Source organism: Rhododendron vialii, chromosome 3a (genome assembly GCF_030253575.1).
Source record: "Rhododendron vialii isolate Sample 1 chromosome 3a, ASM3025357v1".
NCBI classification, from domain to species: domain Eukaryota; kingdom Viridiplantae; phylum Streptophyta; class Magnoliopsida; order Ericales; family Ericaceae; genus Rhododendron; species Rhododendron vialii.
The window spans coordinates 14,129,951-14,144,385 of record NC_080559.1 but is presented as its reverse complement, the minus strand read 5'-3'; the positions used below and the strand labels follow the sequence as shown (position 1 = coordinate 14,144,385).

At 35.1% G+C, this 14,435-nt stretch overlaps 1 protein-coding gene across 1 annotated transcript; it reads left to right on the top strand.

The window, feature by feature from the left end:
- Positions 1 to 5,777: 5,777 nt before the first annotated feature.
- Positions 5,778 to 12,739, top strand: LOC131319473 (3-phosphoinositide-dependent protein kinase 2-like). The gene is made up of 11 exons (XM_058349721.1): positions 5,778 to 6,641; positions 7,831 to 8,011; positions 8,147 to 8,199; positions 8,622 to 8,723; positions 8,792 to 8,900; positions 8,985 to 9,063; positions 9,330 to 9,495; positions 10,209 to 10,343; positions 10,479 to 10,642; positions 11,609 to 11,831; positions 12,321 to 12,739. Exons 1-11 carry the CDS (start codon positions 6,432 to 6,434, stop codon positions 12,402 to 12,404), a joined length of 1,506 nt encoding a protein of 501 aa, XP_058205704.1. The 5' UTR covers positions 5,778 to 6,431; the 3' UTR covers positions 12,405 to 12,739.
- Positions 12,740 to 14,435: the final 1,696 nt, after the last annotated feature.

Below are 14,435 nucleotides of genomic sequence, written 5' to 3'. Positions count from 1 at the left end.
CAAAGCCCTGTTCTTTCCCTTTCTTTTTTGCGTTTGTATCCTTCTATTGGCCTCCTCAAGTGCCCCCGGCCTGTGAGAAATCCAGGAATCTCAATAAAGGACGACGACACATTTGGAAATCAAAATGCTTTCTATGAAGTACAACAAATCAAGATTATCCCAGGCTAATATTTCAGCTTTGTACACGGCTTTGGGCAATCAAAGACTACATTGTCATATATTTCGTCAGCTTCACACCCCCCCCCCCCGCCCCCCCTCCCCAAAAAAAAAAAAAAAACATCGCGGAGATGGGTGCTATGAAGGAGTACAAGAAGTTCAATTCGTACAATTGTTCTCACCGAATAGTGCATTATTTGTTGGTTGTTGCAGAGGACAATGCCAGGGACCATTGCAGAAGATAAGCCTTTCTATAAGTCGATCTGATCCAATTCCATAGACAGCAAAGTCACAGGACTTAAATCTTGTTGGCATTTGATATACATTCTCAAGCCTCTTATTATATTCTCTACGGGAAAACTATAATACACACCACTTAAAAATGTGTATCATATGCACCTATTTTAGTGTGTTTCGTAATTTTTGTTCTAGAACTCATAACATTTCAACAATATGACTCGTAACATTTTCATTATGATTCATAATATTTTGAGCAATACAATTCGTTACATTTAGGATTCGTAACTTTTATACTAAAATCATAACTTTTTAGCAATACGATTCGTAACATTTTCTCTATGAATTATAACATTTTAGGGTGGGGGAGTTGTCTACATGTATTGGTTGATGCAGAATGATGGGGATGTAAAAATAGTGGTTGGTAATAACTTCGATGAAATTGTTCTTGATGAGTCGAAGGATGTTCTTCATGAGGTATATTTTTCATCGAAATAAAATTAGCGACTGTTTGGGGTTATTGTCATGTCTGGTTATGCCTTTTGCCAAGCACTGGAGCCAATACAACAAGCTTGGAAAACACAAGCAAGAGCAGGATCGTAAGCGCAAGTGTGAAAGCGTCTTCGTAAAATATTTCAAATGAATAACATTCACGAGAACAAGGATCGAGAATGGAAACATAAAACGAGAAGTATGCTTGAAATTGAAGGGTCATACTAGCGAATTATGGAGCGGATCCGAGCATTCAAATGTGACTAGATGATGCAGGGTTTCGGGGAATTTGGTCTGGGCTTGGCTCTCTTTGGGCTGGGCCGGACCAGTTTGTTTTTTTAACTTTATTGTCAAATTTGGGCAGTTAGGCTCTTAGTTTTATCTGTTCTAGCTTGATGTCTGATCTAAACTTCATAGGTGTTCGGACTTGGCCCCGCAAGTGTTTTGGGTCTCGGCTCAATAGGTGCTTGTCCAACTTTTGGTTGGAACTCCCCTCCCTTCTTCCCGCACATGATATACCCCCTATCAAGTTGCATAATAAGATTTTTGCCGTTTCAAAAAAAAAGTGACTAGATGAGGATATACTTGAATCATCAATGATGGTGGATGGTACCCATGCATTATGCATACCGGATAACCTTATTCTTCTTCTTTCTGCATGGGTGGGACAGCTTGTGAAGCTATACAACATCTCGACAATTATTGTCTTCTGAGTATTTAAAAGCATTAATAAGTTTGAATTGTTTTGGGGCTAATTCATATCATTGGATTTCACGCTAATATGCTTGTCCAACCTTTGCTTGATAACTAAATGTTTTTGATGGTTTTAATTGTACCATATAAGATATTTGAATCATTCCAATGTGGACTCTGTAAAAATTTAATTCTGAGGCATATTGAGCCTACGTTGGGATGACTCAAATCTTTAATGTTATAGGGCTCATTGAGAAGAGGTTTAGTGAAGAATAATAATCAAGTTTAGGTGTTTAAACCAAAAAAAAAAAAAAAGTATATATATGACTCTTTTTTCTTTTTTCTTTTTTGGGTAAGTAGTATATATATGACTTATTTTGATAGCTATCGATATCCGATCAAAACTTGAATAATGTTCTCAAAGAGACCTACAAGATGAGCGATTTGTATCATCTCATGGTAGGTCCAATATGCATTTGACAATTTTATTTACTTTTTGAGTTTTACTAATTTTTAACTTAATATGTTTAAGAGATATGTTTAAGAGGAAAGAGATTGTGACAGAGATAGGCAGTACATGAATCAAGTGAACGAAAACGATGTAGTTTAGGGTACACGGCTATAGTGTGCGCGGGAGCGCACGGATCAAATTAAATAGAAGGAGTTTTTAAATATTCATCCTTATCGGTCATGTCATGTAAGTTTTCATCCTGCCCATTTTTTGGAGTTATGTTTTCATCCTTTCAGATGGTGAATTACCTATCTTACCCTTTCTTACCCTTTTTAATAAGATATTTATTTATGTGTATGTTTATATTTGCTTCCTAAAATTGTGGGATTGTAGTAATTAGTTACCTAAAATTATCGGATCATTAATGGATAGTAATGAGGGAAATTTAGGATTCTCAAATTTTCAAATCCTTAATGTATATATTCTAAATCATTCTCTCTCCTTAATTTCATGAATTTTTCAAATTCTTAATTTCATAAATTTTTTTGTAAATTTGTCGTATTATATTCAAAAAGAACAAAAAAAATCATGAATTATTTCTGCAAAATATCATGAAACATATTTTCTGAAATATGGTGGATAGTCAAATCGACCATGTTTTTCATGAATACACATTTATTTCAACTTAAATCAAACCAAAACAATTACGTTTGAATGAATACACCATGATTTATTTCAACTTTACAAATCTAAGCTTCAAGATTACACCATAATTTAATAAAAAAACATGAATAAACCATGAATATACAAACCATAAAAAATATATAAAAAATCAAGAAATATAGAAATAAACCATGAAATCATAAACAAACAAATCATGAAATACATTTGAGACCATAAAATAAACCATGTTCTCAAGCTCTCAAACACATAGTGCAGGGCAGACCGAAACAAGTTCTGTAATAATAATGTGAGTCACAGCAAAAGATCACTAGCGCCTAATTGCCTAGAATCAAAATCAAAATGAACAATAATGCAGTGATGTATATAATCTCAAATCCTAAAACAAAACTAAAAACTAGAAAATCTCCCCAAACCAACCAAATGGAAGCACCAGTAAACTTATGTCACTAGCTTGATCAAAAAACTTTGGACGGTATCAATTTATTTTTGTTTTTAAGTTAAATTTTATTATTTATTATTACTTACTCCACAGAAAATAATAATCCCCTACAAAAAAAAAATTTTGCAATTTTTAAATAAAGTACTTTCATTCATAACTTTTAGTATTTTTCCGCACCAAATTAAAGATCTAGATTAGTTTTTTAATTTGGTACAAAAATATTTTAAAAATTATGTATAGAAGTACTTTATTTCATATGAAAATTGCACGTTTTTTCGTAGGGACTATCATTCTGAGACGGAGAGAGTATTTATCATTTTTCTCGTTCAGATGGATCGCTTAAAATTAATGAACTTTGATCTAAAATTAACAATTAGAAAACCAAAAATAAAGCCAACTTATTTCCATGGCGGTTGGATAGAGATGGGTGTTCAACTAAATACTAGTACAATTTTTTTTTGGCATTTCACTAGTAGTAAATTTTTATTATAAGTATTACTCCTACTGAACACTCAGCCCAATATTATGATGAACACCCATTAGTCTTGGTAGATTAGTCTAACAAGGTTCACACTTGCAACGGCAAAAATTCAAGAATATAGAGAAAAATTGGGATATACTGGCATCATGTTATGCTTTCTTCCGAAAATCCTCCAAAACATGAAGATATCTCCAAAAACTTCCATCCATCCGATTCGCCACAATTTTTACTAAAAGAATATTTGTGAATCAAACATGAGTCTAATCGTGCTTAGCTCAAACATGAGAACTCTTAAAGAACATTTGTGAAATCGTAATTTTTCGATTGCATTATACGTAGCAATTGAAAAATCGCTAAAAGCAATTCCAAGAGAAGTATCTCAAAATAAAAACCAAACTAAATATGTAAGCAAAATGCACTCCAAGAGAAATAGGAAATTTGCTACCGCTATTTGGCGTAGCTCTGTCACTCTTCAAGATTGAAAGTGAGAAATGACTCTTCAAATTGCCATGTCTAAATGAAAGATACCAGGTCTCCCATTATAGTGATTTATTTCTTTATCCCTTATTGTTTGTTGGGGTCCTTTCCTAGTCTCTTGTAATTATTTTAGATGAAATCCCTTTGTAAATATCGCTAGGCTTTTTATGAATGAAATTCGTTTTGATCGATAAAAAAATCTAGTTTTCGTGATTGGTGAGTGAGAATAATTTTGTTTACCCTTCTTTAAAAATGGTGAATATTACTCTTCATGTGATTGGTGAAAATTGTGTGAGTTTCACAACAAACTAACTCATTATTATCAAAAAGTATTGATTTCATAGACCTTACATAATTTCCACCAATTACAGGATAAGGTCATTTTCACCTACTTTAAAGGAGTTTTTGGCAATGTTCGGTTTGGGTATCTAGACCCAAACCTTCTCTCTGCGCACGGTCCCTAAAAATTTTTCTCCTTAATTATTACTCTCATTTCTCTTTATATGTCTCTCATCCCAAACCGAACAAGGTCTTAAGGTCGAGAAGTTTTTTGGTGTAAATAGGGTATAGTCCACATGGTACCAAAGCACACATCTGAGCCGTGCAAACGTGCTTTGGACGGCAAGGATTTTAGAGTGAGAGAAAGAGGAGAGAGAGTATTCGGGTGAGGGAGAGAGATAATGTTCAGATCTGAACCGTTGAAAACATATTTGGATGGCTCGGATATGCGCTTGATACCGCGGCATAGTACTCAATTTGCTCGCAAAAACTTCTCCTTAAAGTCAAAAGTGTTTTTTGGAATGTACTTTTTTTTTTTATCGTCCATTGGAATGTACTTGTTCTGACTGATTTTTCAACTTGCTACCAAAGCTGAATATGCTACCAAAGCTGAATATATGATACTTAGAAATTAGGACCGGACGGTCAGTCCAATTTCAGCCATTTTGGGTCCCTTTCAGGCCCCATAAATAATTTAAATCGTTCATATTTTAAAATGCATTGAGAACATAGAGCATGACAATAATCATGTTAATCAGATACTGTTTAATATGAATTTATAATGCATTTATCTCGAGGAAAATATGTTTAATGATTTGCTAATTGCTATTCAACGTTTCACTATCTTTTTCTCTCAAAATAAATACATTTCGAAATTATCAAACGCTATCCAATTATCGTGATTTTTGGTCCGGTCGATGAGCTCTAACAATTTGGATAATTTATGTGGGCCAGAAAGGGGCCTAATATGACCGAAACTGGCAGAGAATCCTGACCCTTTACATCAATTTTACTAAAAAAAATTTGGAGTTGCCACCACTTAGAATTGATTAGAGTATCTCCAATCTTGACTTATTTTAATACTCAAATTTAAAAATGAGGTAAAAATTATAAAAATTTCTCTCCAATCTTTGACCCAAATTCTTTTCCATTTTGGATTTTACCCATTTTTTGCCCAAATCTGAGACAATTTTTGCCTTAACCCATTTCTCCAACGGCTAGTCAGAGAAGGAGAAAAAGAGAGATGTGTAAAATTTGGGTTTGATGGTTGTAGATGTGTCTACCCAAAATGAATTTTTACCCAAAATTTAACTTAAATTTGAGAAAAAATATGGATGAAAGCTGGAGATACTCTTAATAAGGCAAACTTTTTATTAATTGAAGTGTAATTTTAATCTTCCAGTTGCAGCAGGGAGAGTCCATTGTTGAATCCAATCATAGGTAGCATCGGCAAAACGCCAAGGCAAACCCATCTTCCCCTCTCATCCTCCTCCTCCCCCTCCTCCTTTTGAGGCCAATCTAGAGAGAGAAACTATTCTATAGGGGAGAGAGAGAGAGAGAGAGAGAGAGAGAGAGAGAGAGAGAGAGAGAGTGTGATCTCCATCATTTGTTGCCCATGTGCTATGCGTATCCAACTCTTGAATCCCCATATACTTCTTCCTTCCGTTGATTGCTTTTCCGTCACTACTAATTTTAACTACTCCAGCTTTCTAGGGTTCCGAAACTCATAAAGCTGATCACCTCCCGCAGAGTTTTCCCTACGCCTATACGTCTATGCTGCATATATCTACGTGTGTAAGGAATCATTCGCTTTTCTGCTGCTTCTGCTTTATCAGATTTCACTTCAAGGAAAGAGAGAGAGAGAGAAAGAGAGCTGGAATATGTAAAGAAAATCTCGTCTGATGTTCAACGGTCCTACTCTTATTCCAAGGTTTCTAGAGAGAGAGAGAGAGTGTGCTATTTTTAGGGGGAGAGAGATTGGTTAACAGAAAAGTTGTACGTATGTATGTACTATTATATAGGGGGGGATTTTAGAGAGAGAAATGTTGGCTCTGATTGGGGGCGAAGCAGGTAATAATAATATGGAGAAGGATTTCGATTCGAAGCTGAGGATTCAGAGCAATTCGTCATCGTCAAATGGAGGTGGAAACGTGCAGAGATCCAAGAGCTTTGCGTTTAGGGCACCGCAAGAGAGCTTCACCATCCAGGACTTCGAATTGGGCAAGATCTACGGCGTTGGTTCGTATTCGAAGGTCTGATTTTATCTCATCGTGTTCAATTTTATGTCCTTGATTGGGCTATGTTTTGGTTATCTCGTACTATTTGTTTATTGGGTTTATTTCGTTCCTGGCCTGTTCGATGTAGAGGTTACATTTCTTACTATTTCATGCCATTTTTGTTTCTGTGTTCATGTTCGTTAGAGAGGTTAGACGTTGTGTTTCGTTCGCTTTAGGCTATCAAAATTTATGTTTTCAAATTGTCTATTTTTTTTTTCCGGTGGAAGAGCATGATCTTCATTGATAAAAAGGATTACAACCTACCGTACAAATAACACATCCAAATCAAATAAAGCCTACACCAGAGATAAATTGATCAGACGGTCAGATGTTTTGAAACTGTCTTGAGCATTGGCTTTTAAATTGAATATTTTTTTCTTACCCTATAGGAGGTTTAGGCTCTGTTTGGTTACAATTAATCTAGAGAGGATGCGAATTTCTTGTAAAAGTTACATGGGTTTTACATTGTAGTAGATAGAAAATCTCGCGGTTACAATATTTGGAATACGAACTTTTATTAGCTACTGCTCTATTTGAGATATGTGGAGGTCCTTTAATGCTTAGAAATGGAATTTTTAATTAGTTTAGGTATCAAACAATCATCATGATGGTATTAATATCAAGGGAGCTTCAGAGTTTAGATTTATGCAGTGGTATGTTTCTGATTGATAACGGGGAAAGAAAAAAAAAAAAAAAGATGTGGCAGTTCTGTAATGTGGTTCTAAGTTTAATAGCATTAGGATGTTTGTATGGAAGTGCTTCACAAGAAGTTGACTGTAATCAAAGTGTTTGGCACCGTTTGAAATTGAATATAGATTAGTTCATGAAGCAAGTTCTGTTGTCAGTTTCTGCTGGGAAATGTTTGTGCTGTCATCGAATGTGCTTTGCAATGTTTCATTGAATCATTTTAAACAGATGGTTATGATTTTGGCAAGATTACATTTGGTTTTACTCATTGAAGAATCAAACTTTCTAGGTTCCCCCGTTTTTGGGTGGCAAATATTCAATCCCAACAGATGGGTTTCTACATTTCTTGTGTTAAGAATTCTTGTTGTTCTCTGTGACGTGTTAGGGTGGTTGAAGCATTTGCTTTCTTTTATTGCATGCTTTTTGGCATTTCATAGGTTTTGACATTTGCTTACTTTTCACTCAATGATATTATCAGGTTGTGAGAGCAAGGAAGAAAGACACAGGAATGGTTTATGCCTTGAAAATCATGGATAAAAAGTTCATTACCAAAGAAAATAAAACTGCTTATGTGAAATTGGAGCGAATAGTGCTAGATCAGTTGGATCATCCAGGCATTGTGCGGCTCTTCTTTACATTTCAGGATACTTTTTCACTATGTAGGTACTTTTGGTGCAAATAACAGCTTCACACAAGACACACAAAGCTGAAGAAACCTCTTCTTCTTTTCTTTTCTTTTTTTTGTTCTGTTTGAATTGTTTATTTGACATGGTATGCTTGATTGTTTTGTGAAGACATGGCACTTGAGTCCTGTGAAGGTGGAGAACTTTTTGACCAAATAACCAGGGTAAGTAAATCTTGAAATGTTTTTATCCATCTGCTCTCTGCACCCAGTTTTAAAATTTAAACCATCATAACTTCTTGACCATTCTGTTTAGCCACTGTATTCTAAAAGAGTAATCACTTGTTAGAACCTCGATCAAATACTTTACAAGATGAATAAGGTCAAATTGCCTTTATTCTTTCTCTCCCATGCAGCTTTTGGTCAGAAATACTCTTCTTTTAAACTTCTGAAGTAATTTGATATAGCAAAAGCAGATTCCAGCTCTGCATCATTCCAAGTCTCAAGTGATTTTTGAATTCCAAAGTTTTACTTATTTTTTGAAAGGCTCCAAAGTTTTACTTAAGCTTCTGTACTTTGCTTGCTTGATCTCTTATTTAATGATTATTTAATGATGTCCAATTGTACTATATTTTGAGTGCTTGCAGAAAGGCCGTTTGTCTGAGGAAGAAGCTAGATTTTATGCAGCCGAAGTTGTGGATGCTCTCGAGTACATACATAGTATGGGATTGATACATCGCGATATTAAGGTATTTTAGCCCATGGTTTTAGTGATTTATCGGAAATATGGGACATACTAATAATTCTTGAATGGCAGCCAGAGAACTTGCTACTCAATACAGAAGGACATATTAAAATTGCCGACTTTGGAAGCGTGAAGCCTATGCAGGATACTCGGATTACAGTCCTTCCTAATGCAGCATCAGGTGACTTTATCACAATGCTTTAAGGAATATGGAAATATTTTGATTGGTACTTTTTTGAGCCATTCTCACTTGTGCCCTTTCCAGATGATAAAGCGTGCACCTTTGTTGGAACAGCCGCTTATGTTCCCCCGGAAGTTCTAAATTCTTCTCCAGCAACTTTTGGGTAAGGGACTCTATTCTTGAAGGAGCCTCATAATTTTTTACACATCCTTTTGGAGTGCTCTGTAATTATACGAAAGAGCCAAATGTTCTTATTCGGCTGTTCTGGTGATGTGGATTAATGTATCTAAGCTCATTGCGAATCCTAAAGAATTCAGATGATATTTTGGACGATAGTTGTTCCTATTGTTTCAGTATGTTGTTAATGTTAACCTCATGAAATATTTTAGATGGATGTCTTATTAGCTTATTTTGAATGCATTTACACAGTAATGACCTCTGGGCGCTTGGCTGCACCTTGTACCAGATGCTTTCAGGGACTTCTCCTTTTAAAGATGCAAGTGAATGGCTTATTTTCCAACGAATTATTGCCAGAGATATCAGATTTCCAGCTTATTTTTCTGAAGAAGCTAGAGATCTCATTGACCGGCTGTTGGTAATTTAGAACTCATCTGTAATTCCTTTTCTGTTTAAGCATGCAATGTTTGTAATTATGATCAATCATATTTTCGAGTTCCCACCCTCGGTGCCTCTTCTTGTTCTTTTGGTTTGTTTTCTCACTATCTTTAGTTTCCGCTACCAATGAACATGGGAGAAGGATATTTACACAATTCTTTACCCATAATATGGTCCACCTTTGTAACAAGCAATGCGAATAGCCAATAGCTAATAGTTTCCATGGAAGTAGAAGCGGCCGCTAAATCAACTGAGAATGGGATGCAGTAATACAGGCAGCATGGACCAAATTTGTTTTCCTGTAGACACACTGACTTGTTGATTTCGTGTGTTTGTTTGTTTAGTTCTTTTTTTGTGTGCGTGAAGAACTGTTGATAAGAGAGGAATAGACAATTGTTCAAGGGAGGGCACATTCAAAACACTTGGGAGGTTGTGTTTTCATGTGTACTTGTAGGATTATGGGAGCCGAACGTGGACGTACCTCTGTCAATCCATGTCCTAAGTCACTACTCTAGCACAAGCCTTAACATGTCTCTCTAATTTGTGATTTTTGGATAATATGAGTGGGAAAAGTTCGTGTGATGGCAATATTCATTTTCAATGTTCAATTGAAAATGACAGAAGTGCTGGTATTATATTCTTTATTGTAGTGTCTACATATGCCTTCCAACTAAACATGCACCCATGACACAGGATATCGACCCCAGCAGAAGACCAGGTGCTGGGCCTGATGGTTACACTTCCCTAAAGACGCATCCTTTCTTTAGAGGAGTTGACTGGAAGAATTTAAGAGCGCAGGGACCTCCGAAAATGGCTTCAGAGCAAAAGGTATGCCTTTTATTTTCCGATTTTATACCAGTATGTTTTGCAAAGGATTCCAACTTTCAACTTAATTTTTGCTGTTTCTTGTGGAATTGAATCTACAATTTGTTTAACATGCTTTTTCAAAAAAAAAAAAATTAGGTTCACTCAAGTGACAGTGACGATGTTCATGATTCTTCTTGGAACCCTACGCACATTGGGGATGGTTCAGCTGGACAAAATGATGGAAACGGTGGCTCTGCATCATCTTCTGAAGCTGGCCATGTAACTAGGCTTGCTTCAATCGACTCCTTCGACTCAAAATGGTACTTATCCAGCATCCATAGTTCGTAAATGCACTACACTTGAGTCCTTAGGTTGTTGACTGGACCCATTTAAAAGTCGAACTTTCTGAGATCATCACTCTTTATTTTTATGTTGTGAATGAATTTGCACGGTTTGACGTGGCAGTTGAAGCTAAGACATGGTCAAATGTGATGTATACATCTTTATCTAACGAAGGCTTCCCTTTCCTTTTGAATCTCATTGATTATAATTTTTATTGATCATTGCCTTGTTCAGTCCCTTGTATAAGCACTTATAAGCAAACTTAGCTGACGAATGGTGTTTGGTAGCAATATTGAATAAACACTAATTTAGCTTTTCTAGCTTATTATACCAAAAACACTTGAGATTATCTTTAAGCTCCAATTTAACAAAAAATTCTTACTTAAAGAGTGGTCCTACAGAGTTGTTAAGGACAATCCAAACATTTATTCGAAAATAAGTTATTCTACAACTTATTTACCTAATAGTTTGAGTTTTCATTCTAACTTTTAAAAAGCTGCACCAAATATATGCACAACTTATTTTAGATCTTTTAAACAGGACCTACGTATTGAACACACATACCATTCATTTTTTCCATTACCTCTCATATTGTGCTGGTTAGGAAACCTCAAGAACATCTCCATTAGCGTTGAGGCTTGGATTGTTTTCAGAAGTATTTAGATAGTTTTTGAATGCGGAACTTGAAAGTGGACTTGGCTGTGCAATAGCTAATACAACCTGCCTGTTTGGATACACACTTGTAAGGGCTAGGATTGGCAGACGGATCCTTGGCAACACATGATATTTATTCCCACATTTTCTCCTATTTTAGAATAATGGTATTGAAGGGAAAATAATAGCTACAGAAGTGTTTGCACTCACATTGTTTGCATGAGTTCTGTTCTATCAAATTGTTTGCAAGCAATTGGCTTACCTGATTTATTATTCTGACGTTTTCACAGGCAACAGTTTTTGGAGCCTGGTGAATCCGTGCTTATGATTTCAATGGTGAAGAAGATTCAGAAACTAACAAACAAGAAAGTACAGCTTATCCTCACAAACAAACCGAAGTTGATTTATGTAAATCCTTCAAAGTTGGTGGTTAAAGGGAATATAATCTGGTCTGACAGCCCTAATGACCTTAACGTCCAAGTCATGAGCCCTTCGCATTTCAAGATTTGCACTGTAAGTCCACTTTCCTGTCTTTAGGGACAAATTATCCACTCTGATCAACCGTTTATCCACTTTCTTGTCCTTAGGGACAAATAATCCACTCAGGATTGTTGAAGTCCATTGCTCCAGAGAAAGGATGGTGGATTGGACATTTACAAGCTTGGGTTGAAGTTCAAAGTCAATAAAAATCATTACAAAAAAACATTATGTTATTACTTACCATATTCAATTGCTTGCAATTTTGCTCTCCTAAGGGGTTTGAATTTGTGAAATTATAATTCTTTCCCATGGTTTCTTCTTTATTCCGGATCATGCCGAAGTGGTTTGGTCCTAAGAAGCTTGGTGCCCTGCTCCGAGATTCTTTTTCTGCTTGTTTTGAATAACTTACCATGGGCTTTGATCGCCATGACCAAGATTAATGTATAGGAAATGTTCCCCACTACTTCATGCATTTCTTTTGCCCCTCTTATTGATCTAATTTGGTTGTTTTCCCTGGCATAGCCGAAGAAGGTTTTATCGTTTGAGGATGCAAAGCAGAGAGCCTTACAATGGAAAAAGGCAATTGAGGCCCTCCAAAACCGGTGAATTCTGTTCGTGGTTTTGACAACACATTCTTTGGATGTAACAATAGTGTAGAGCGACGCGGGGATATCCATAAAACAGTCGGATGCTCCCAAATTTTTATTGGAAGAAGAAGAAGAAGAAGGATTCAAGTTGCAAAACCAGCTTTTCCGAGGTGCACACCTTCCACTTTCCGTTTACAACTAGAAACTGTTTTGTTTCTTCTTCAAGCTTTTGTATTAGTACGATTTTCTGGGAAGTCCTTTGTTGTAAGGTTTGCCCGGGGATGTATCAATTACTTGTTTTTATGTGATTATAAATACACAATCCACATGGAAATGAAATCTCCCGATTTTTTACTCTCTGCATCTTAAAACTGAATGAACTTTTTTATTTTGTTGTGTTTATTCTAACTGGGACTTGATTTGTATATGATAGATTTGGTTCGCCTCAAAATGCAGAAGCATTAATTGGAAAATTTTAAGCAGGCCTTGCATACGATAAATTTGGTTTGGGAATATTGAGAATAAGAGAATATTCAGATTATGCAATGGTCAGAAAATACTAAAAAAACACCAGCATGTAGAAAGTGGATACAAAGGGTTTGAATTCTATTCAGAGTCGACTCTTCCTGGATCGATTCCTAATTTGGAGAGAGAAATGGAAAGATAATAAAATAAAATAAAAAGAAGAAGTGAAAAGTGATTTTTTTTCTTATTTTACTTTATTTTTTCCATTGGTTTATTTATATTTTACTTTTTTTTGTAAGATTAAGTGAAAGCAAGGAAAACATTTTCTAAAAATTTCTCTCCTCCTTCCCTGTCTTATTTTTTATTCTCTCTTTTTGTCTTTCTACAGCTTCCAAACACACCATGAGAAGCAAATAACACACAGCAGTACTGTAAGTAAGTTAACATGATAGAATTACCGAAAATCCGATTGAAAAGCATGTTATTGAATTGAATACCAATAAGCATTTTACTTCCAAACGATCTAATAGATCTACTTAAACATTAAACTAAAGCAGAGCAACCTATCAGCAATTCCTCTGTGTCTTAAAGCATGATCATTTTCGCTATTTGTACAATCAATAAAATTGTCTGTATTTTTTAATTATGAGATTTTCTAATCGTCTCACTTCGTTTTATTAAACAATGTTTTTACAATCATAAGATACAATTAATTTTTTGTAAGATGTGAAAAGTAAAAATGGAAAATTTTGATGAGACAAAGGGAGTATCATGCAATAACTTTTGCAAAACCAAAGTAGGTTGTCTAAACAGTTGTCTCTTGTATTAATAATAATAAAAAAAAGCAATAATTTAAAGAACTAATTGACATCTCAAAATTCATGCAAAAAATAAAAAAATTGCACGAAACTATTTAATTTGTTATCCTAAAAAAAGATACCACATTCAAAAAATGAGAAATCTTTGTAAAATTAAGTGAAGAAAAGAAAACGTTTTCTAAAAATTTCTCTCCTCCTGCACTTTCTTAGTTTTTATTATTTTCTAACTTTCAAACACACCATGAGAAGCAAATAAAACTCAGTAGTGCAGCGCGTGGCTTTTGATTGCTTTTGGCGTATTTGTATAATCATTTATGCTTTGCCCTTAAAATTTCTTTCTTTCTTTTTTTTTACTTTGGTTCTCAAAGTATTTTATTCTCAACTTCGGCTCCGTTTTGTTTCGATGCATGTAAAATATTTTTTCAGAAAACAAATTTCAAACTTATAAATTTTCGGTGTTTGGCTAGCACATAAAAAAATAATGGAGTAAATTAAACTTCAAACTTTCTCTTTTTTGTCTCTTTTCTCTTTGTATGTCAGATTTTCAATCAAAGGTGCTAGAGAGAGAGAGAGAGAGAGAGAGAGAGAGAGAGGTGGGAAACGAATGAGATTTTAGGCTGATTTTGGTTGCAGACCAAGGGATAACGTAGTGCTTTGCGCGAGGGGAATTGAACTGGAAAATAACTTACGGATGTTTTGAGCAAAAGTTATTTTACCTCTGTTTCAGAAAAATCTTTTACAAGTAAAACATTTTACTCCCATTTCGT